General features: G+C 28.3%; 1 protein-coding gene across 4 annotated transcripts in view; it reads right to left on the bottom strand.

The window, feature by feature from the left end:
• Positions 1 to 298: 298 nt before the first annotated feature.
• Positions 299 to 26,114, bottom strand: part of LOC105258655 (glycogen synthase kinase-3 beta) — a 59,088-nt gene continuing 33,272 nt past the window's right edge. Inside the window, exons 1-7 of one of the 4 annotated variants that reach the window (XM_025414885.1) lie at positions 22,025 to 22,323; positions 11,302 to 11,492; positions 10,662 to 10,745; positions 8,877 to 8,987; positions 8,286 to 8,523; positions 6,912 to 7,105; positions 299 to 1,328 (exon numbers count right to left, since the gene is read on the bottom strand). In XM_025414885.1, coding sequence (XP_025270670.1) covers positions 879 to 1,328; positions 6,912 to 7,105; positions 8,286 to 8,523; positions 8,877 to 8,987; positions 10,662 to 10,745; positions 11,302 to 11,343 — 1,119 coding nt within the window. In that variant the 5' untranslated portion in view covers positions 11,344 to 11,492; positions 22,025 to 22,323 and the 3' untranslated portion in view covers positions 299 to 878. Of the gene's footprint in view, positions 1,329 to 6,911; positions 7,106 to 8,285; positions 8,524 to 8,876; positions 8,988 to 10,661; positions 10,746 to 11,301; positions 11,514 to 20,397; positions 21,023 to 22,024; positions 22,324 to 26,114 lie in introns of those variants that run through there. The other 3 variants (XM_011270072.3, XM_020029810.2, XM_011270073.3) reach the window with 3 other exon arrangements.

Below are 26,114 nucleotides of genomic sequence, written 5' to 3'. Positions count from 1 at the left end.
GAAGTTATCAAAAATCTCTGATGAAGAAAGAGCAAAAGATTAGGTTAAGAAAAGAAAATGAAATAAAAGGAAAATGAAACTAAATAAATTTCTTGAAAAATGTCTATTCATTTTCTACTATTACGTGCTATTACTAAAATATTAGTTAAAAAAAAATTATTTTATTTTCATAAAAGAAAAAGATTTTTATTTTTTATTTTTATCGTTTTTTTCAAGAAATTTATTTAGTTTCATTTTCTTCATCAGAGATTTTTGAGCGATAACTTCTTAAAGAAGCATTTTTGGATATGGGAAATTTTTTGTTCAGAATTAAATTTCCTATCGTTCGGGGCCACCCTGTATAGCTCCTTATATAGCTCAATAAAATTTAGCTCGCTAAAATTTATAAAATCGAGCTTTCAGATATCAATCATAGATATGGTATGAGAATATATATATGTATATAACATACATAATATACATATTTCATATTTGCTATAAAATTAATTGTATGACAGGAGCTTTCAATTTGTAAATGAAGAGTGAGCATGTTTCATAAATTCCATTCCCTCAATGAGTTGCGCAATATGCACGGATAGGATGATTTATTTCAACACGTACAATCCTTTTCTGATGTCACAAATGTCTAATATGATTATTATACGATGAATTAGAAACCTTAATTTCGCCGAGTCGCGTCGCTTGTATTACGCTTATACTTCTCGCTCTAGAAGGTGAAAAAATCTTACATCTATAAACTCCACAATGCAATATGTATCGCATTTACAACATGGACATCCTCGTCAGAAGATAGATTAGATTCGTCATGCCACTGTAATCTGATTCTTTGATAACGTTAAAAAAAAAAGAAAGAAAGAAAAAAGTGAACAAAGAGCGATTCAAGCCATATTCGATTGGCTGGAGTCGGTATTTTGCGTATTGGTACTGATGGTGTTGGTGCTGATGGTGGTGTTAGGATTGGTAACGCTATTATCATTAGAGTTACCGCTAGCGCTGGCGGCGGCGCCTGTGGCGTCCGATTGGCCGCCACCTCCACCCCCGCCGCCCCCGCCAGGATTCCCCTCCGTACCGGTGGTAGCGGTGGCCGATTGCATGTATTTGGGTATCAGCATGCTGTTGAGAACCGGTTGGATGCGCAGCTCGTGTTCGGTGAAGTTAAACAGCGGCGGTAGTTCGCGTCCACTTGGTAGTCGCGTTCCCTGCTCACGTAGTTCATTGAAAAAGGAATGCGCGCATGCCTGCAGCGGCGTCATACGCAGCGATGGTGTATATTCCAGTAATCGTGCCACCAGGTCCATCGCCTCTGGTGGGGTACGCGCCCTGAATACCTGCAATCATTATCGAATCCATGTTAAATTGCACTTGATACCTTGATATCATTAAATTGTTATTCGATCATTATAAAGTGAGAGCGAAAAAATCATTTATTATAAATTATTATAAAAAAAAATCCTTTATTATAAATTATTATAATAAAATTATTTAAACGTTATTAATTATAAAAACGTTATATAAATCTTTATCATAATTTTATGATTTTTTGATGAAGCAGTAAGAAAGAAGATTAAGTACGGGTGTAGTCCAGTTAATGCTTCAATTAGAATATTTCAAAAGCTTTTCTGTCTCTATGAGTTTGAATAGATTAATAAAAAGTGTTGTAAAACGCCAGCTGAACGGCTCCCTGCTGCATTGTAAGATTTTATTCAAGATTAAAAGTTGAATTAGTAGCCTAATAGAATAGAATATTAATAATGTAAACATTTTTTATTCCTTAGCCCTTAAAATATCATCAATTTTTTATCATGTTCTTTTTCTATCGCGGAATCCATAAAGTATCATCTAATCTTTAGCAGTTAATTTTATTTATTTTAAATTATAAAGATTTCGTTTTTAACAATATGTGTGTGTTTGATTGTTAAATGCAAATTCCATATTTTTTCTTAAAAACAACTGTATGTTTTCTTTACACCAATTGATTCCTCTCATTATTTTGTACATAAAAGTATTAAGGTAAGATAATTGAAAAATGAATGTTTTACTAGATATTTTATGGTTTATGTAAAATTAAGAAATTATTTCAAGCCTCATAACTCGAAAAGTATTCAATGAAGAAATACTTTATTATAGTGTTTTGGAAAGATCTCGAGATGAGCTACAAGAATATATAAAAATATATAGGGTGTTCCATTAAAAAATATTGAAGTAGCCTTCGCGTGACCTTCAAATGACTCTTCAAGATTAAACCAATGGTACCATCTTATAGCCTCCTCGAAATCAAACAACTTTTGTCTGAAACATTTTTTTCTCCTGGGCTTGATTTTCGAGATAATCAACTGGATGAATTAAAATGGGTCACCCTGTATATACAGGGTGGTTCCGAACGTTCCAGCCAGACTCTGAGATCTTATAGGAAATTTAATTCTGAATAAAAAATGTTCTATAAACATGGGTCAAAAAATGCTTCCTTAAGAAGTTATCGCTCAAAAACCTCTGATGAAGGAAAAGCAAAAGGTAAGAAGAAAATGAAATAAAAAGAAAATGAAACTAAATAAATTTCTTGAAAAAAACGATAAAAATAAAAAATAAAAATCTTTTTCTTTTATAAAAATAAAATAATTTTTTTTAAACTAATGTTTTAGTAATAGCACGTAATAGTAGAAAATGAATAAAGACATTTTTCAAGAAATTTATTTAGTTTCATTTTCTTTTCACTTTTTGCTCTTCCTTCATCAGAGGTTTTTGAGCGATAACTTCTTAAGGAAGCATTTTTCGATCCATGTTTATAGGAAATTTTTTGTTCAGATTAATTAAATTAAATTTCCTATAAGACCTCAAAGTCTGGCTGGACGTTCGCGGTCACCCTGTATATATAAATATATATGTTTAATATATTAATATAATAATATAATATAATAAATAAATATATTAATATAATAACTTGCCAAATATGAAAAATACCAACTTGCAAAATGTTGTTGATTTTAAGACGTTATAGAAATAAAATTAAAAAAAATTTTTTACTAATATCTTTGATTACACAGACCTGTGAAATTTTAGGTTTTATTAGTTTAGTAGTTTTAAAGCAGAGTAGGTAAATCTGATATATTTTTTGATGCTGAAAACGAATTTGGTCGCAGAATTTCTCCAGTACGTTAGGTTTTTAAGTAATTTGTGATTAAATAATCCAAAAATAGCTATTTGGCCATTTTCATTTATTATGAGGGAACCTAATTTTTTAAAATATTTCTGCCAATGGCGTCATATAGCACTAGTCTTTATCTTTCAAATCCATTTTCGATTGTTGCCGCATGATTTTTTTTCGCTGAGATATAGAAATTATAAGACTGGTCATGTATAGTGATCCAATAAACTATTCCAGTCAACAGTGTCACTTCTCTGTTTTATCACGAATTAAAATTTGGGTAAAAACATAAATGTTTGAACATCGCCTGTCATTTTTGAAATTAAAAATGGCGGATCTAATATGATGAGCACAGAATCGTAATAAAAAGATATAAAATTTAGAAAAATTCATCAAAATGTGTAATAACTGTAGATATATTTCTACAGGACTTTTTCGACAATCAAACCTGACAGATGTAAAATTTTAAGATGACGGATATGATATGACTGCCATATTAATGCTTACATATATAAAAAAATTTCTTTAACGTAAATTTTCTTACAACTTTATACTTCAGCAAAAAAAAATCGTGCGACAGCAATCGAAGATGAATTTGAAAAGTGAAGAATAGTATCATACAATGCCATTTGCAGAAATATTAAAAAAAATTAGGTTCTCCCATAATAAATTCATGAAATTGGCCAAAATAGCCATTTTTGAATTACTTAATCATAAATTATTTAAAAACTTGACGTGCTGGGGAAATTCTGCAGCCAGATTCACCTACTTACTCAGTTTTTCAAAAATCTATCAGATTCACCTATTTACTCTGTTTTTTGTAACTGACTCTCGCAGGCCTGTGTTATTAACCTGTGGAAAAAAATTACAAAATTTAAAATTGTACATATAATGTTGCAATTGGCTGTATTTAAAATTAGATAATGATTTTAAATATTCCGTTTTAAGATTTCAGTTCCTGTATTTCATTTTACGATGCTAAAAAGATATCCTTTATACTTGCTGAGAATTGAAGATAAAATAATTATGATTGGTATTATCTAGAAACATCTGTACCATATGGTTTTCTTTTACACATACACATATATACATACACATACATACACATACATACATACATACGAGATGTGCAAAAAAACAATGAAACATTTATTCTATTTCGAAGACTAGATTTTTTTGGAAATAATTATTTTAAACAAAAGATTTCATGTTATATTGAATGGTAGTATTTTAATTTTGGATTACTTTGTTAAGATCACATAAAGGTCGTTTTGAATTTTTTAAATTTCTATTATTACATATTTCTGTAACTCATATCAAGATGCTTTTAAAATATTATCATCTTACATTAAGAGTTTAGTTGTCTGATTTAGCAAAAGTTCGATGGTTTACAACTTAAGAAGTTCTTAATGAAAAAGAATTTAAGTAAACGTATTTTGAAAACGTTTTAACATTAGCTGTAAGAATTTTAAAAAAAGTTCCTGTTTAAAAAATTTTGGAAATGAATCTTTAATCTTCAATGAAATGATTTTCACAAAGTGTCAAGATCAAAGTATTAATATCATTCGATAACTGAATTAAATTGAAAACACTTAAAGTCTTTTGTTTAAAACATTTTTTTAAAATCCTTTTCGAAATATCAAGGTGTTTTATTATTTTTCTCCATCCTATGTGTGTATGTATATATACAGGGTTGGGAAAAACTCTGGATACCCCTTAATATTTCGAAAAATACACATTTAAAAAAAAATGTTTCATACAAAATTATAAGGTTTTATGTGGCGCATTACACAACATTATTATGACCTCAAATAGCGTTGTCAAAGTTATGTGAAGGTCAGCTTCAATTTTTTAAATGAAACCCACCTATTTTTCATTGCATATTCTTGTAGCTAACCTCGAGAGCTTTCCAAAACACTATAATAAATTATTTTTCATACTTTTCGAATTATGAGGCTTGAAGTCATTTCTTAATTTTACATAAACCATAAAATATCCTGTAAAATGTTTATTTTTCGATTATCTTACCTTAATATTTTTATGTACAAAATAATGAGAGGAATCAATTAGTGTAAAGAAAACACATAGTTGTTTCTAAGAAAAAATATGTAATTTGCAATTAACAATTCCATATTTTTTCTTAAAAACAAATGTATGTTTTCTTTACACCAATTGATTCCTCATTATTTTGTGCATAAAAGTATTAAGGTAAGATAATTGTAAAATGAATGTTTTACAAGATATTTTATGGTTTATGTAAAATTAAGAAATGATTTCAAGCCTCATAACTCGAAAAGTACTTCATGGAAAAATAATTTATTATAGTGTTTTGGAAAGCTCTCGAGATAAGCTACACGAATATGTAATAAAAAATAGGGAGTTCCATTTAAAAAATTGACGGTGATCTTCACGTTTCTTTCAAATGACTTTCCCATGTCAAATCATTGCCACTATCTGATGGCCCCCTTCAAGCCATACAACTTTTGTCTGAAACATTTCTTTCTAAAGTGCATAGTTTATGAAATATTCGACCGGTCCGGGACTTTTGGGACACTCTGTGTGTGTGTGTGTGTGTGTGTGTGTGTGTGTGTGTGTATGCGTATGTTTGTGTGTGTGTGTGTGTGCGCGTGCAATCTTTCTATTTAATGTTGTATCAACATGATAGTTGAATAAGTATACAACGTAAATGAATATAAGTGTGTACGTTTAGAAAAATGAACAATACAGACTTCACAAGCACTACTCTTGATAAACACGAAAGGCCAAAATATTGTTATTCATTTCTTGTTTGGTGTAAATGCAAATCTCAAATATCACCAGAACATAAGAGTAAGTGATACTTAAATTATTTTCAGTCGCCATAACAAATACAAGAGGTACGATAGATCGTTAGTAACGTTAACAGATGAGATGAACCGAGCAACAAGGAGATTCTCATGAGAAAGACAATTGATCATAAAAAGAAAATAGTACAAAAATTTCTTGTCCCTCTTTTTTTTATCCTTCTTAAAGTTAGTTTACCGGACAGATTGGAGAGAAATCCGCACGCTCATCTGAATATCAAGATGGAAGTTTGGATGTTAGTACAATGAGCCAAGATAGAGAAAGTTTGTACCAGTTATATGTTGAATAAGACTCGTTGCAAGTTGGACCACTTACTCTAATCTTCTGGTGCTCCGTGGAACACACAGGTGTTTCACTCATTCGCTGAAGCATATACTGCAAACCACGAGTACATGTATTGATGAATGGCACTATCGAACCGCTAATGCCGCTAATGCGTCATTGATCGAATTTTAAATAAGGAAATGTAAAAATACTTTCCTTTTTTTCCGAAAGTATGCATTGAGTAATTCCTTATTACGATATCTCAGCGAAAATTTGATCCTATCTCTTCTCTCCTTTTGTTATAAAATTAAGAGTAACTTTTTTGTTATTTAACCGTTTGAAATTTATACATATTTCGAAAAAATCCAAAATATTTGAAAAATTGAAGTAATTTTTATTACTTCTATTTTCAAAAATATGGATTTCAAATTGGCTCTTCAGTCATTTATAACGAGTTTTTAGTCACAAAATGATAAACACATGTGACAAGACGAGACGACCATGAGATAAAGAGAAGTATGTGGTAAAATGTTGCTGGATGGGTGTGCGTGCGTGCGTGCGTGCGCGCGCGCGCGCGCGCGCGTGTGTGTGTGTGTGTAAATATTATGTGTTAGGTATATAATGAGATATTGTAAAATTATTTGTGAATAATAAATTTTACCTTTTGCCAAGGATGCGACTTAATTTGTGGAAATTTGAATTCGGTATAGTTGGGATTCATCTCACGTATCTGATCGCGCGTAGGCGTACCAAGGACTTTGATAATTTCTACCAGCTGATCGACACCACTATCGCCGGGAAATATCGGTTGGCCTAGCAACAATTCTGCCAGCACGCAACCTGCGCTCCAAACATCTATTGGGAAAATGAGAAAAATATGTCAAGAAAATTAAATTAGATAAGAGAAATATAATACTATTAATAAATATAAATATTGAATATTCATAATATACTAAATATATTATATTAATAAATATAAACAAGTTATTAAATATTAGTATTGTACAGGGTGAGGCAAAAGTATGGAGAAACCTTTAAATTTTTCGAAAATTATGCATTTCAGAAACAAATGTTTCAGACAAAAGTTGTAGGGTTTCAAGTAACGCATTACGTAGCAATATCACTATGACCTTAAACAGCACTGTCAAGGTCACATAAAAATCAGTTCGAATTTTTTAAATGGAACCCCCTATTTTTTATTACACATTCTTATAGCTTGTTTCAAGAGTTTTCCAAAACACTATATTAAAGTGTTTTTTCATTGAGTACTTTTCGAGTTATGAGGCTTGAAATCATTTCTTAATTTTTCCTAAACCATAAAATATTTAACAAAATATTCATTTTTTTATTATCTCACCTTCATACTTTTATGCATAAGATAAAGAATGAGTAAAGAATCAATTGGTGTAAAAAAAAACATAATTTTGAAGAAAAAATATTGTAAAGAATCAATTGGTGTAAAAGAAAACATAATTTTGAAGAAAAAATATTTTATTGTTTATGGTTTATGTAAAATTAAGAAAGTATTTCGAGCCTTATAACTTGAAAAGTACTCACTGAAAAAATACTTTATTATAGTGTTTTGGAAAGCTCTTGAAACAAGCTACAACAATATATAATAAAAAGTAGGGAGTTCCATTTAAAAAATTCCAAGTGATTTTTATGTGACCTTGACGGTGTTATTCAAGGTTATACTGATATTGCTACGTAATGCATTACTTGAAACCTTACAACTTTTGTCTGAAACATTTGTTTCTAAAATGCATAGTTTTCGAAAAATTTAGGGGTTTCCATACTTTTTCCTCACTCTGTATATACTAAAAAGTATTATGATATAAATATTAAAAAAAAAATCAAATTTTCTACATTTTATTATCCTTTATGGAAGTCTAAATGATTTGAGCAGGTATCTGATAAAGATTGAATAATTTAACATACGAGTTATGAAAAAGATAGAGCGTGGTTAAAGATGATTCCTCGACTTTTAAGATGCAACATCACTCAAAGGGTGTAATGTCATTACATTGTAGCTTACCGATCTTTGTAGTATAATCAATAGCACCAAAGATGAGCTCAGGTGCACGATAATAGCGACTGCAAATGTAAGACACATTAGGCTCGCCTTTCACTAGATGCTTAGCCGAACCGAAATCGCATAGCTTCAAGACGCCGGTATCTGGATCTAAGAGTAGATTCTGCGGCTTAATATCTCTGTGGCAGATACCCAACGAGTGAATATACGCCAATGAACGGAACAGTTGATACATATACAGCTGTAAAAGAACCAAAGGTTATCTTCTTTTATATTATACATTATACGCATTGATATAAGTTTATGAAAATTTTTGTATTGCAATTATTTTAATAATATTATTATTATTTTAATAATAATTACATTTTAATAATATTATTATTTTAATAACATTATTATTATTTTAATAATTATATTTTAATAATATTATTATTTTAATATTATTTTAATAATTTATTAATTTGTATAGTAATTAATTCACAAATTTTACTTGAATAAAAACAAAGTACGAATATATTTAGGAAATATATTTAGGAAAATATATGATTTTTATTTTTTCTTTTATATTCTCTAGAAATATTGAAAATAACTCACCTTGATAAAGCTGATTGGTATCGTCTGCTTGCTTTTGCTATAATGTCGAGCGACTTTGTACACAGTTTCGGGTATGTATTCCAGGACTAGATTGAGATAAACCTCGTCCTTCTATAAAAACAGAAGAAAAAGAGATAATTCTGTGATATTCAAATCTTGACATTTGTCTACAAATATTTGTCGTTTCAAAGGCACACTACTTCAAAACCAAACATCGATTATGATATCGCCAAAAAAATATATGGAGTGTTCCCAGTGTTTGCTGTAGATAATTTCAAAATTATCTAGATAAAGATAAAGATAAAAATCTGTAAATTTATCTTAGATGAGATAAAGATGATTTTGCTTTTACTTAATTTACATGAAAGATGAGATAATTATTGCGATAATCTAGATAATTATTTAGATATTTTTGTTTATTTTAGAAGACTATAAATATTTGTAAAAAATGTGACGCAGATTATAAATGGAATAGTAAAATCATAAACACATATTCTTTCTCTTTTCCTAAAGAATATTTAATATTATAAAGAAATAACAGCAAAAAGGTATATAAATGATATGATAAATATTTATTTATTAATTTACATTTATAATATATTTATAATATATTTATAATATATTAATAATAATATAAAAAATATATTTTATATATTTTAGATAGATTTTTAGAAGCTTGCCTGGAAAACTTTTTTGCATAATGAAAACGTCATCTTAGACAATTTTTAGATAAGATGACATATATTTTTCATCTAAGATAAAGATACTTTGTATTTCTTCATCTAGTTAAAGATAAAGATAATCCATTTCTTTATTTAGATGATTATCTAGATGATTTTATCTAGATACCAGCAAACACTAAGTGTTCCACAATTCGCAATATAAATTTTAATGACAAATTCTCTTCAATCAAAATCTAAGGTCATTTATTCTTACTTTTATTTGAGCTTTTAAATACTTCGGTATAAATTTTTTTTCACCCTAACTTTCTAATTTTCAAATATTTATAATCTTACAAATATTTTGAAAAATTACAAGAGAAAATTATTAGAATATAAAAATATAAACTACTCATTGTCCGAAAAATCTTTTTTCTTTAGTGTTAATTTTTCAAAATTAAAAATCGATAAAAAATATATCCAAGAATTTGTGATTAAAATTAGTTAATAATTATAGCAATTATAGGCGCTACGTCGTTTGAACCATACGCTTCATTATCTCTTTTGGACACACATATCGACGCTGTCATGTTATTAACATTTAAATTAACACACACGCCTTCCAAGTACGAGATAACAAGATTAGCGAAGCAGTGTGATCTATCTAGATCCAGATGAAAAATAAGACTTTAAAAAATGACATTTCAGAAGAATGATACGAATGTGAAGATGTACGGTCTTATGTGAAAGCGAAAATTTGCCTACATTTTTTTTTTCACCAAAAGGGGGAATTTAGCACAAACTACTGGGTGTGCTTCAACTTACGTCAACGTGAAAAACCGGATTAGTCGCGGTTAAGATGTTCTAAAAGATAACAATGTGGCATGCATTAAATAAACATCTTTCGTTTTTATTTTATAAGCACACGTCATTACATAATAAATCAATAGCAATAAAATCCATAATCGCGCGCTAATCAATGGCTGTAATGATTAATCGCATATTTCGCGTCGTTTTTTTTTTCACGATTCTTGACGAAATGACAGAATCTTTGAATTTTCGTATGACAGACAAAAGCTCCATCTTTGCTTAAAATTTATGGAAGGTTTAAAGATAAGATAATTACCTTATCACCACTAGAATAAAAGAAATATTTGAGTTTCACAATGTTGCAGTGCTCGAGGCGTCGCATAATTTGTAATTCTCTGTTCTGAAAAAAAAATCACAGAGTCTCATTAATTAATATATATTTAATAGATTCATTAAATAAATAAAATAAAGTGGAACGCTAAAACGTGATAAAAAATAAAAGAAGAAAAAAGCAAACGAACAGAAATTACAAATATAGAATAAAAAGATAGGATAATATAAAATGAAATAACACACAGAATTAAATCAAATAAAATCCATCTAACAAAATAAATAAAAATGTGCGTTAAATGTAGAACATAGATTTTTTTTTATTTAGAGTTCGTTATTTTTTATTTCTTATATATTATTTTATACATATACAGGGTGTCCCAAAACACATAATCAATCTTTCAAAGACAGAATCCTGGGATCATTTGGAGACGATTTTTCCTTTGTCTATACAGGGTGGGCCCGAACGTTCCAGCCAGACTTTGAGATCTTATAGGAAATTTAATTCTGAACAAAAAATTTCCTATAAACATTGGTTTATAGGAAATTTTATTTATATTGGTTCCTGGTTGGAACGTTCGGGGCCACCCTGTATATATATTAGAAAGCAATGTAAATATGCTTACTTTAAATCGTTTATCCTGAAGAACTTTCTTGATGGCGACCATCTCACCCGAGTCACAGAGTTTGGCTTGATATACCACGCCAAAGCTGCCATTGCCGATGACCTTGGTGTCAGTGTACGCGACCTCTTGGGGACGATCTGGTCCTGCTCCGGGAGTCGCCACTACGGTTGTTACCTTGCTGCCATCCTTGCCTGCAGGGTACATTGCACCACCCATAGAAACAAATCGGAAAAGACCACGGTACAGGAAAAGAAGTAGAAATAAAAATGGAACACCAAACTTTCTCTAAAAAGCAGGAAATGTGCAGGAAGCCATTTTTCAGGAATTTTCCAAGATTTTTTTTTTGCAAGATTGTAAATAAAATATAGTCATATCGGTAATATAATTGTTTAAAAAATTCATAAATAATCCGGAATTTCAACTACATGAAAGGCAATAAGTTAATTTACAAAAATTTTTATTACATTAAGACATAGAAATTATATATGTATGTATTAAATAATAATTATGATATATTATATATTGAATATTGTATTTTAATATATTACAAATTATATTATATTAATACAATATTTAATATATAATATATTAATATATACTATATAATATAAAATACATAATATATAATTATATGTACAGGGTGAGGAAAAAGTATGGAAACCCCTAAATTTTTCGAAAACTATGCATTTTAGAAACAAATGTTTCAGACAAAAGTTGTAAGGTTTCAAGTAATGCATTACGTAGCAATATCAGTATAACCTTGAATAGCACTGTTAAGGTCACATAAAAATCACTTGGAATTTTTTAAATAAAACCCCCTACTTTTTATTATATATTCTTGTAGCTTGTTTGAAGAGCTTTCCAAAACACTATAATAAAGTATTTTTTCAGTGAGTACTTTTCAAGTTATAAGGCTCGAAATAATTTCTTAATTTTACATAAACCATAAACAATAAAATATTTTTTCTTCAAAATTATGTTTTTTTTATACCAATTGATTCTTCACATTATCTTATGCATAAAAGTATAAAGGTGAGATAATAAAAAAAATGAATATTTTATTAAATATTTTATGGTTTAGGAAAAATTAAGAAATGATTTCAAGCCTCATAACTCGAAAAGTACTCAATGAAAAAACACTTTAATATAGTGTTTTGGAAAGCTCTTGAAACAAGCTATAAGAATGTGTAATAAAAAATAAGGGGTTCCATTTAAAAAATTCGAACTGATTTTTATGTGACTTTGACAGTGCTGTTTAAAGTCATAGTGATATTGCTACGTAATGCGTTACTTGAAACCCTACAACTTTTGTCTGAAACATTTGTTTCTAAAATGCATAATTTTCGAAAAATTTAAAGGTTCCCATACTTTTTCCTCATCCTATACAAAATAATATTATTATATATGTATTATAATAATTAATTATAATTATAAATCTCGTTGTTCATTATTTCGATGACTTCTAATAGTCTATTACATTACTACATTTCGTAGAAATATAAAAAAAAGTTATGTGTGTCGTGTTAAAAATTGCAATTCCGAAAACCGTTACATAAATTATAATATCTCGGTCCCTACAGTCATCGCTGCTATTTTCATGTGTGGTTCTCGGACATGGGCCTACATACGACGACCAGGAATAGCCTAATCCTTGATTTGTTTTCGCTACTACTTTCGAACTATGCGACTTGCGGGATAAATCACCGTGCGATTTACACGTACCGGAAATAGTTGCTGAAAAAATATAATTTATAGTCTGCAGTTTACGCGATTTTCATTTCAACGATATTATTTTCTCCGATTTCCTCTGTTTTCAATATCCAAGCAAACAAATTTCGGCTAGTTATCCTATTCAGGAAGAAACAAACATGAAGATGTGTTATATGAAACATAGGAGGTGAATATCTACAATTGCACATTGAGCCTTTTTTATCGACGATTGTCAGAGTGCGCTTTCAAGGGGATGACCTTGATGAATAAACAAACTATCACAATCTCGCAGTTTCTCTATCGGCGTGTTGTACAATGTAAACTTCTTTCTGGAAATAGCTTCGCGCACATTGTACCTTTGCCATTTTCCGAGGGTCGATGATTTGTATTCTTATTTGTTAAATGCATCTCTATATCTTGACTGCGTCATCAGACACATATATGTTAAGTTATTTGAATAAGACGTCATCAGACATATATGTTACTTGAAATAAGACGTACACAAAGAATATATCACACATATAAGTTTCTTATAAGATTTCTTATAAGAAGTCTCATATAAGATTTATATACAGAGTGTCCCAAAAGTCCCGGACCGGTCGAATATTTCATAAACTATGCACTTTAGAAAGAAATGTTTCAGACAAAAGTTGTATGGCTTGAAGGGGGCCATCAGATAGTGGAAATGATTTGACATGGGAGAGTCATTTGAAAGTTACGTGAAGATCATCGTCAATTTCTTAAATGAAACTCCCTATTTTTTATTACATATTCGTGTAGCTTATCTCGAGAGCTTTCCAAAACACTATAATAAAGTATTTTTTCATTGAGTACTTTTCGAGTTATGAGACTTGAAATCATTTCTTAATTTTGCATAAACCATAAAATATCTAGTAAAATATTCATTTTTCGATTATTTTACCTTAATACTTTTATGTACGAAATAATGAGAGAAATCAATTGGTGTAAAGAAAAAACATAATTGTTTTTAAGAAAAAAATATGTAATTTGCAATTAACAATTACATATTTCTTTTAAAACAACTGTCGAAAGGTATTGAATGAAGAAAAATATTCAATGATTCGAAAAATATTCAATGAAGAAATACTTTATTATAGTGTTTTGGAAAGCTCTCGAGATAAGTTACACGAATATGTAATAAAAAATAGGGGGTTCCATTTAAGAAATTGATCTTCACGTGACTTTTAAATGATTCTCCCATGTCAAATCATTGCCATTATCTGATGGCTCCCTTCAAGTCATACAACTTTTGTCTGAAACATTTCTTTCTAAAGTGCATAGTTTATGAAATATTCGACCGGTCCGGGACTTTTGGGACACTCTGTATAAAACAGCTCATTCATAGATATAGTAAAGATGTTACAATAAAAGATTACAAGAATAAAATTATAATTATTAAAAAAATCGTTATAAAAATATCTATTTTTTAACACACTTCAAGACATTTTCTTTGCCCTTTAATAGGTATTTTGTTTTATTTAATATATTTGGATAATAATAAAATTGTTTTTATAATAATTGAAAATTTAAATCTCAATTTAAAATAAATAATTTTCATAATTTTTTGTATATTAACATATAGAAAAATAAAAATTATAAATATAAATACACATATATATATACATATATATATATATATATATATATATATATATATATATAAATTTATATGTATGACTTTAGTGCGATGTTAATGATGGTATATATTAATGTGTGTGTGAGACAAGAAGAATAACTCTAATATTTAAATACAATGAAAAATTACTCTGATATAACTTCCCATTTGCAAAGAAAGTAGGAAAGCTAAAAGTGTAAAAAAAAATTATAAAAATTGTGTTTTATTATATTGTTAACGAAACACGAATGCTGCTCAAAATGAGCTTCTTGGTTCGAAAATAAGAGAATCACCTGTTTTAGAGTCCGTAGGCAAATATAAATTTTCTGATCCGCGAATACACCGAACAACTAATCGCCACGTGGAGGATGATGATGTCTTACCTTCTGACATGTTTGCGACTCGCGACATTTTCACTCATCAATCATTGATAGATCGAGAATCGCGAGTTTATTATTCGTTTTGTACTTCGCGAAATTAGTTTTTACAAAAAAGAAAAAAAAATGATTAATATTTTATTATTATATGATAATATAATCATATAAAGATATATATATATATATATATATATATAATTAATTAATATAAAATATATATAATTATACTAATTAATGTATATTTTTATAATAATAAAATAATATATTAATATTTTTATATTATTAATTTAATAATTTTTTAATATAATTTTTATTATATTATTATGAGATATATTTATCTTATATCATATAAATTATATCATATATATTTATATTATATCATATAAATTTTTTTTTAAAGATAATCTATAATTTAAAATAAATTTTTCTCATCTATGATTCATAATTGTGATTTATGATATATATAGAATATATATATATATATATATATATATATATATATATATATATATATACATACATACATACATACAGGGTAACCCCGAACATTCCAGTCAGACTTTGAGATCTTATAGGAAATTTAATTCTGAGCAAAAAATTTCCTATAAACATGGGTTGAAAAATGCTTCCTTAAAAAGTTATCGCTCAAAAACCTCTGATGAAGGAAGAGCAAAAGGTGAAAAGAAAATGGAATAAAAAAAAATGAAACTAAATAAATTTTTTAAATAAAAAGCGATAAAAATAAAAAATAAAAATCTTTTTCTTTTATGAAAATAAAATAATTTTTTTAACTAATATTTTAGTAATAGCACGTAATAGTAGAAAATGAATAAAGACATTTTTCAAGAAATTTATTTAGTTTCATTTTCTTTTTATTTCATTTTCTTTTCACCTTTTTGCTCCTCCTTCATCAGAGATTTTTGAGCGATAACTTCTTAAGGAAGCATTTTTCGACCCATGTTTATACGAAATTTTTTGGAACGTTCGGGGCCACCCTGTATATAGAATTGTATTGATATATATAAAATTGTATAGAAACTTAAAACTTATTAATATCGCAAAATTTATTAGCAACGATCACTAATCTCATCTGTGGATTACACAATGAAAGTCGTAATTATTGTAATTACATTGATAATGGATTTGAAAATTTCGTATTTGATTTAACACTGGAAGATCGAAAAATAAGGCAATTTTCAACAAATATCTTTTCCATGGAATCCTATGGAATCATTCCTATGTATGGAATATTGCGAGAATATCTATAAGATACTAAACTTAATATTATATTATTTATTTAATATTAGTTATTTAATATAGTTAATTATAGTATATTATAGTATATTTAATATTTATATATAACAAATTTAATTAATATATTAATAATATGATATATTTAATTTTAATAATATAACATTAAAATATTTTTTAAATAAATTATTTTATAATTATTAATACAATTATTTATTTTTTATTACTTTATCAAAGTTAGCATTTCTCCCTTCTTCCCCCCATTATCAAAATATTTATATCTTTGGAAATTCCTTAAAAGAAAGAAGAGAGAAAGGGGGAGGGAGGGAGGGAGGGAGGGAGAGAGAGAGAGAGAGAGAGAGAGAGAGAGAGAAAGAGAGAGAGAGAAAAAAGAACAAATGCAGTGAAAATTGTTGTGCAGGAAAAAAGTGGGTCAAGCTATACTCGAAGCTAGAAAAACCAGCCAACCTCACAACTAGCTAGGCTAAATCCAGCACATATTCAGACACATATATCCAGACAAAAAATGCAATGAAGCGATGTAGCAGCTGCAACGCGCATACTGTTAGACCCTTTTATCGCGTTAGGCGCGCATCGGAGGAGACTTCGACCTTTCGCGTGATACTCAGCCCCTACCTGTGAAGCAAGAGAGCTTTAGAGGCTCATATCGGCTCTCATTGTGACATTTTATGCGACTTGAGTAAGAGTTCCCCATGGTGGACGTTATATCGAGAGCCTCTTTGTGGCTGTCCTGATGATGATCGCGCTTAGTTTTTAACGAAACGAGCCGTGTGGATAATAAAAAACGGAAGGGGGATTAATCAAAGCGGCAACAAAAAGGCGAGTGAATCTAAGGCAATTTTCTGTGATTAAATCTAAGAGTTGCAATTTCCGCGACACATTTCTGATTTTACACAGCTTTTGTTATTAATATATCAAGAAAATATGCAACTGTGCGTTAGAAATAAAATTATGTGTCATATAACAATATTATTAATATTACATGATTATATATACTTCATTCACTTGTTTATATTATGTTATAAAGAGTATAAAAAAATGTTAAGGTTTGAAAAAACCATTAGTTTTCTAATATAACAATTGTATCATAATTTAATATATACAGGGTGTCATTTAATTGGCGTCCACTATTTATATAGCGATATTCCTCGTGGAAAACTGAGTCGAAAAGTCCTGAACCATTTTTTTTATAATGAAAAAAATTTTTTTGAAACCATATTTTTCTTCTATAATGCAAAAAACTTTATTTTGCATTAAAAATCATATTTCTTCCGTTAAAAGCGTTTCCTTAAAGAAAATTTCAAGGAAACTAAAAGTCGATGCTTATTGGCACAATTTTACTCAATAATTACCGCTTTATTAAGCATTATAGAAAAAAATGATTCAGGACTTTTCGACTCAGTTTTCCACGAGAAATATCGCTATATAAATAGTGGACGCCAATTAAGTGACACCCTGTATATATATATATATATATATATATATATATATATTGGTGGCCCCTATGGTTGCCCCGAACGTTCCAGCCAGACTTTGAGATCTTATAGCAAATTTAATTCTGAACAAAAAATTTCCTATAAACATGGGTCGCAAAATGCTTCCTTAAGAAGTTATCGCTCAAAAACCTCTAATGAAGGAAGAGCAAAAGGTAAAAAGAAAATGAAATAAAAACAAAATGAAACTAAATAAATTGTTTGAAAAACGTCTTTATTCATTTTCTACTATTACGTACTATTACTAAAATATTAGTTAAAAAAAAAATTATTTTATCTTCATAAAAGAAAAAGATTTTTATTTTTTACTTTTATCGTTTTTCTCAAAAAATTTATTTAGTTTCTTTTTATTTTCTTTTTATTTCATTTTCTTTTCACCTTTTGCTCTTCCTTCATCAGAAGTTTTTGAGCGATAACTTCTTAAGGAAGTATTTTTCGACCTATGTTTATCGGAAATTTTTTGTTCAGAATTAAATTTCCTATAAGATCTCAAAGTCTGGCTGGAACGTTCGGGGCCACTCTCTCTCTCTCTCTCTCTCTCTCTCTCTCTCTCTCTCTCTCTCTCTATATATATATATATATATATATATATATATATATATATATATGCAGGGTATTTCTAAAACTATGTCGGAAATTTTAATGGAGTATTCTAGGGGTTAAAATAAAAAAAAGTTCATATAAACATGGGTCCAAAAATACTTTTCCTCCGAGTTATAGCCCTCTAATGTTGAGGGAAAAAATTGTCAAAACCACATAAAAATGAAGCTCATTATTAATTATTACGCTGTGCAAAACTTTAACGTTCTATGAAAAAGTCTCCGAGTTACAATACATTTTTCGATTTTTTCCCTCAACTTTAGGGGGCTATAATTCGGAGGTAAAGCATTTTTGGACTCATGTTTATATGAACTTTTTTTCTTATTTTAAATCCTTATTTTAAACCCTAGAATATGCCCTTAAAATCTCCGACATAGTTTTAGAAACACCCTGTATATATATATACATCTTAGAGATTTATTGTCACTTCGCTTTATATTTATATAATCACAAAAGGAATCACTGGTCATTTACTTGGATTTTCCAACAAGCATGTCAGGTTATGTTACCGTAACGAAAAGAGCCTCCCTCGGAGCGTTCTCGCGGGAAACAGTATCGAGGGTAACAGATACCCATCAATTTTCCCACCGTCCCTTCGTCCGTCTCTTTCTCTCTCTCTCTCCCTTTCCCGTTCTGTCGTTTCTCTCACTCTCGAATAGATAGAAAAACCATGCGACACAGAGTATAGGTACGATCAAGAGTAAATATGGCACCGGAGAGGAGGCGTAAATGTCAGAGGATCACACGCTCCCGATACACAAAGAACCGTATACTTGACGATATTATTAATACGTCATCGTGAAGATCCATCGATCATTCGAACGGAAATCACATCGGCGAGAAATTGCTCTAGAAACCAGATAACGCGCCGATGGACAGCGATTCCCTTTTTCTTTTTTTGAGAAGATAAAGACAGTATTGATTTCCTTTGATAAAATGAGAATGTATATGTGGGATGTCTCAGAATCACCATCAAAGAAGATTTAAACATGTACTATATGTAATGATATATAATATATATCATATAATATATACTATATATTATAATAATATATAATAATAAAAAGCTCTAGTATAATAAACTTAATAAATTAATTCAATATATATGTGTATATGTTAAAAAGTGTAATTACGCGAAATCAAATCGTAGAAAATTCAAATAATGAATATTATTCAAAAGTAAATAAAAAAAATTTTCAATAGAAATAAAAATACATATTTGTAGATATTTTTGCAACGTTGTATATAAATTTTATCCAGAGATTGTTAAGATTTAATAAGAAAAAAACACAGATAAAAAAAATGTCAAATCAGTCACTTTTTCTAGGTATTGAAAAACTAATTGTATATTTAATAATAAATTTTTTTTATCAAAATCAAAATATACAGGGTGTCCCGAAACTCATAATCAATCTTTCAAAGACAGATTCCTGGGATCATCTGAAGATTTTTCTTCAACGAAAATGTCGAAGCATTAATAATTTTCGAATTATAAGTGATTGGAAATAAGGGGTTTTTCGTAAACTAAGCTTTGTAGAAATAAAATATTGACAAAACCACATTCTTCGATTAATTTTAAATAGAGTTTACTTTAGTTGAGTTTTAATTTAAGGCTTAATTGCAAAGATATATGATGACAAAAATCGGGAACACGCAAAAAATGATGGCCTTCATCGATATTTTCGCTGAGGAAAAATCGTCTCCAAATGATCCCAGGAATCTGTCTTTGAAAGATTGATTATGAGTTTTGGGACACCCTGTATTAATGTGTAATAGATATTTTTGCAACACTGTGTAATTTTACTTAAAGATTGTTACTACTATACTAGAATAATAATAAAGTAGAAACAAACGTATATCATTTTACAATTTATTTATACAACAATTAAAGTATAATCTCGTAATATTTAAAAATACTTGATAAAATGATCCTGTATAAGGTTATGCTATAAAATATACGTAACGGAATGTAAATAGTCTAAGTACGTCGACCGCTGGACGAACTTACGTTTTTTGTTGCCCAATCGGCGCAGAAACTTGCAGAATTTTTTATAGGCGGTGTTTGCCTCCTTGCCATTCAATTCCACGGTACTTTTGGGACACTCGTTTTTCTGACCGGCCGTTGCCGGAAAGAATTTCGGATATCGCCACTGCTGACACGGTTCTGACCAATCGAGGTTGTTCGCTGGCGCCATGATTTAGGTTAAGAAATCGATCGATCACCTAACCTCATCGAGATTATTGTATGATTTATTGGCTTCTCGTTTCGTATACGAAAAAGGAAATTAGAATCGGGTTTCACTTCAATATTCGAGAATTGCGAGACTAGATATTGACTAGTTCTTCATAACTATTATACATCACAGATATTTTCTTCTATTGTTTTTTCACATCACAAAGATTTGTACGTGTGTGTGTTTTGTACGTGTATTGTGCCTCTTTCTTTTTATTATATTAATCTTTATTTTATTTTAAATTCTTTATTAATTTTTCCTTCCTGTAGAATATGTTTGATTTGAATCACAGAGTTGTTTTCTTATTATTGACATTCATCGTACTTCAGATCGTAAGACCTCATACATCTTGACTTATTTTTCTTTGCCTCTTCGTTCAGGGAATTTAATTTACATTTGAAAAGAATTATATTTTTGTTATTGAATATAATTTTTTAAGACTCTTTGTATAAAATGTATTTATAGAGTTTCGAATTTCCGAATCACCTTATATATTTTTATATATTTTTATATAATTATATATTTTATATAGTATTTTTTTAATATTATAATATTATAATATTATATTTTTTATATAATTATATATTTTTTATATATTTTTGATCTATGATTTTTTTCTTCGCAACTTGTATCAAAATTGTATCAATATCCTTCTTCGCAAAGAGCTTCGCAGAATCGATGATTACTCAACATTCGATGACTATCTGTATTTTCTTATCAAAATCACAGATTATTTCGATCAGCATATTTTGTCCTACTCACAAAAACTGTTCATAGAAATCACTGTTGGCATTCAAACTAAAAATGTCATGTTCATTATTTTTTAAAGAATCCCTACGTTTTTATCTCAGATTGATTATAATCGGCGTTCATTTATTAAATCTTTATATATTTATAAAAATATGTTTTTATGTATATTTGCATGATTTCAATACACATGTATGTTATATTTAATTTCGTATATGATATACTTAATATTTCATATATTTCATAAATTGAATAAATATCTATGTCGTTTATAAAAATTAATAATTAATAATCTTTAAATAAATGATATGTATATATTTATATTGATATATACATATAATATCGCTCTTTTCTCGTGTATCGTGTTGTTTAATACATAACAGAGCCTAATTCTTTATCAATTTATTAATTTGTTAAAATATACATATAAGTTGTAGATGTAATATATAAGTTTATACAAGTTTGAGGTTCTCTTCTCTCTTGTTGCAATCAATAACAGTTTGCACGGACTTTGATTGGCAACACGTGTAACTCTATACCTCTACACATTCGAAACATATCTATTATTCCCCTGAAATACAGAACCTTCTCAAAGTCAATAGTTCCTGACAATAATGGCTTCAGTTAACCATCTCTCGTTTCATTTTTACTCACAATGTTTTCACATTTTTCGCGGAAAAGATTCGATTATCCGTCCAATTGATACTCGTTCGTCTGATTCGAATTGACTCGAAAAAATCATCTTTCGCCCTCTTTCCTTCACTTTCGAAAAGCATTATCTATCGGGATTGCATTATGCAATTGCGTTTTTTTCCACGGATTAATAATTAATGCGGGTCACGATTCGCGAAACGTGACACCGCTGCCGAATAGGACCGTCAACTTCCACGTTACACATGTAACAGCTTCGTTGACTCGCAACGGACTAACGGCACGCGACTAGAGCCGCTGATCGAGCCGTCACTTCGGATCAGTGTTGTTAGACGGGCCAGGTTTTCTCGCGCATGCGCATTGAATATATCACTGAAGTAGTTAATCGCGATGTATTTTATAATACTATTACTATTATATTTCTATAATAATATTACTTATTCTAAATAATATTATTATAGAAATATAATAATAATGTAATTATAAAATAATATAATAATAAAATAATAATAATAAAATAATAAAATAATATAAATATAATAATAATATAATAATATAAATATAATAATAATAATATAAATATAATATAAATATAATAATAATATAATAATATAAATATAATAAATATAATAAATATAAAAAATACGAAAAATATAAAAAAAATATAAAAAAAGAAAAATATAAAAGAAAAATATAAAAAAATATAAAAAATATAATAAATATAATAATGTCTCTTGACGATGTCTCTCACGGACACATCAATTTTTCTCTAATTTAAATCTTTTAATAAATAACGTTTTTTTAATGTGATTTGTGCAATTTATAAGATCATCGTCTATGCCGGTCTCTTGATTTATGGCTTCGTATGTACTTGATAAGGACCACAACCATATGGTCGAAACGTCGTAATAATAAACTAAATTTCTGGCTAGTTTGGTCGACTACATTTTTTCAATAATCCTTTGATTATTCGACTAGCGATATTAAGATATTTATTAAATATAATAATAATAATAATATAAATATAATAATAATAAAATACATTGCGTATTATAAAATACATTGCGATTAACTACTTCAGTGATATCATATTTAATACGCATGCGCGAGAAAACCTGGCCCGTCTAACAACACTGCTTGGAATAGGCGACGCGCGGTGGGAGATCCACATATACAATGAAAAGCACCTCTTGACTTGAAAGATATTTCTGTCTATTCATAATTATAATCTTATACAATAATTATCGCTTAATATATCTTGGCGAAATAAAGTAAGATTTATTCTTGGAATATAAAAGAAATGACCTTAGTATAATACGTAGTATTGTGTGACGTACAAAGTAGGTAGAGAGAGAGAGAGAGAGAAGGAGAGAGAAGGTTCTAATTTATAAAGTTTCCCATCTCTTCGCCATTCTGCTTTCGCGTGAAAAATATATTTTATGATAATAGATGCTCTAATTGAATTTTAATTTTTTAATATACATTACTTTCACTTTCGATTACATGTATCCTAGTTAAACTGAAAGTTGAATTAAAATCAAATCAATTTTCAAGACGCACATAAATTTATATACATACATACATACATACATACATACATACATATACATATATGTATATATATATATATATATATATACAGGGTGTCACTTAATTGGAGCCCACTATTTATATAGCGATATTCCTCGTGGAAAACTGAGTCGAAAAGTCCTGAACCATTTTTTTCTATAATGCTTAATAAAGGAGTAATTATTGAGTAAAGTTACGCCAATAAGCACCGACCTTTAGCCTCCTTGACAAAATTTTCATTAAAGAAATTTTCTTTAAGGAAACGCTTTTAACGGAAGAAATATTATTTTTAATGCAAAATAAAGTTTTTCGCATTATAGAAGAAAAAAATGGTTTCAAATTTTTTTCATTATAGAAAAGAAATGGTTCAGGACTTTTCGACTCAGTTTTCCACGAAGAATATCGTTATATAAATAGTGGGTGCCAATTAAGTAACACTCTGTATATACAGAATGGCCCCGAATGTTCCAGTCCTTGAGATCTTATAGGAAATTTAATTCTGAACAAAAATATTTCGTATAAACATGGGTCGAAAAATGCTTCTTTAAGAAGTTATTGCTCAAAAACCTCTGATGAAGGAAGAGCAAAAGGTGAAAAGAAAATGAAACTAAATAAATTTCTTGAAAAAAACGATAAAAAAAATAAAAATCTTTTTCTTTTATGAAAATAAAATATTTTTTTTTGTTAACTAATATTTTAGTAATAGCACGTAATAGCAGAAAATGAATAAATACGTTTTTCAAGAAATTTAGTTAGTTTCATTTTCTTTTTATTTCATTTTCTTTTCACCTTTTGCTCTTCCTTCATCAGAAGTTTTTGAGCGATAACGTCTTACTTAAGGAAGCATTTTTCGACCCATGTTTATAGGAAATTTTTTGTTCGGAATTAAATTTCCTATAAGATCTCAAAGTCTGGCTGGAACGTTCGGGGCACCCTGTATATATATATATATGTTGCAGCTTTCTAAAATAAGTTCTTTTATAACATGCGTTTTCTAATACTTTTCATTCATACGAAGAAAAAACATAAAGCCATTTTAAGTTTCAAGTGCTAGATTTCTAAATATACTGAAAAAATTGAATAATTTTGATAAAATAACTATTTTTCACTTGTATGATATTTTCATTTTTTATCATTAAAAATTGTAATAAAAATACATATTGTCATTATATAGTCAATATTTTAAGGTATTTGAATAAACAAAAATATACAATATACAATACGGATCAAAAATATTGCATCACTTATAGAAACACGAAAATCGTTGCTTGAATGAACAAAAACATATATAAATATTACCAAATTATATTTTATTGCTATTATTTTATGTTTTAATAATTTTATGAATATGAACAAAAGATAAGGGACTTATTCATTTATTTTTATTTTTTGTATTTTTTAAGGCAAAAATGCAATACTTTTGACCGATACTGATATTTTGACGTAATTCATTTGATTAATTGTTAATAATATAAAAACAATTTTTTAAAAAATTCCCGAGTCCCAATAAAATTCCATGAGAATTCCCTGATTTTTCCAGGTACAAAAGAAATCCTTGAAAGTTCTCTACGTTTTTCCAGGGAATATAGACACTCTGATTTTAAAGAAATTTTAAAATTGAACGAAGATTACATAAGAGAATTTTTTGCAGACAATATAAATTCAAATTTTCTGTTATCAAAATGTGAGAATTGAATTTGACTTCTTTGTCATTTGTGTTGGTAGACGAAGGAAGAGAGATGACCGGAAGAGCGAACGTCTGAAAGTCGTGAAAGTAAATAATCGCGTCAATCGCGTTCGAGTTATTAAGACTCGACTTTCATCCATCCCACGAATTCGTATGGTCGATTTAATTATCGATAAAATGAAATAACAACTTAAGAAACGGTACCATGTGAGAGATAAAAAGATACATTTAGTTAAAAAATCGATTAGACTGGTAAACAACAAATGAATTTCTTCGATAAAACTGATATCTTAGATCAAAATCGGATTTACGCAAATTAATTTCCGCTCTATATTTAACGAATTGATTGTCAATTTACGATTAACGTGAACGTCTCTAAAGAGACTCTTTTCACAGCAAATGCATTATATGATGGATATAAATGCAAGTTATAATTATGGATATTCGTATGCGTGTGTATATATTAATATTTATATATTTATATTTATATTTATATTTTTAATATAATTAATATTTTTAATATTAATATATATATATTAATTATTTTAATATTAATATAATTAATTAATATAATTAATTAATATTTATATTTTAATATAATTTAGTATATTTATATTTTATAATAATATAATTTAGTATAATATTATATATTTAATATAATTTTAGTATAATATTTTAATATACTGCATCTCAAAATTTTTAAATGTATCGTTCTTCTTTTATAATAAAAATTATTTAAAAATTGCTCCAATAAAATTACATAATAAAAAGATGTGGTGCTATATATTACACAATTTTCCTTTGTTCGCAAAAATTCTTTGATAAACATTAATACGA

Source organism: Camponotus floridanus, unplaced genomic scaffold (assembly GCF_003227725.1).
Source record: "Camponotus floridanus strain SB8 unplaced genomic scaffold, Cflo_v7.5 scaffold90, whole genome shotgun sequence".
In the NCBI taxonomy this organism is placed as follows: domain Eukaryota; kingdom Metazoa; phylum Arthropoda; class Insecta; order Hymenoptera; family Formicidae; genus Camponotus; species Camponotus floridanus.
The sequence above is the reverse complement of the archived record's forward strand: the minus strand, read 5'-3'. Positions and strand labels throughout refer to the sequence as shown.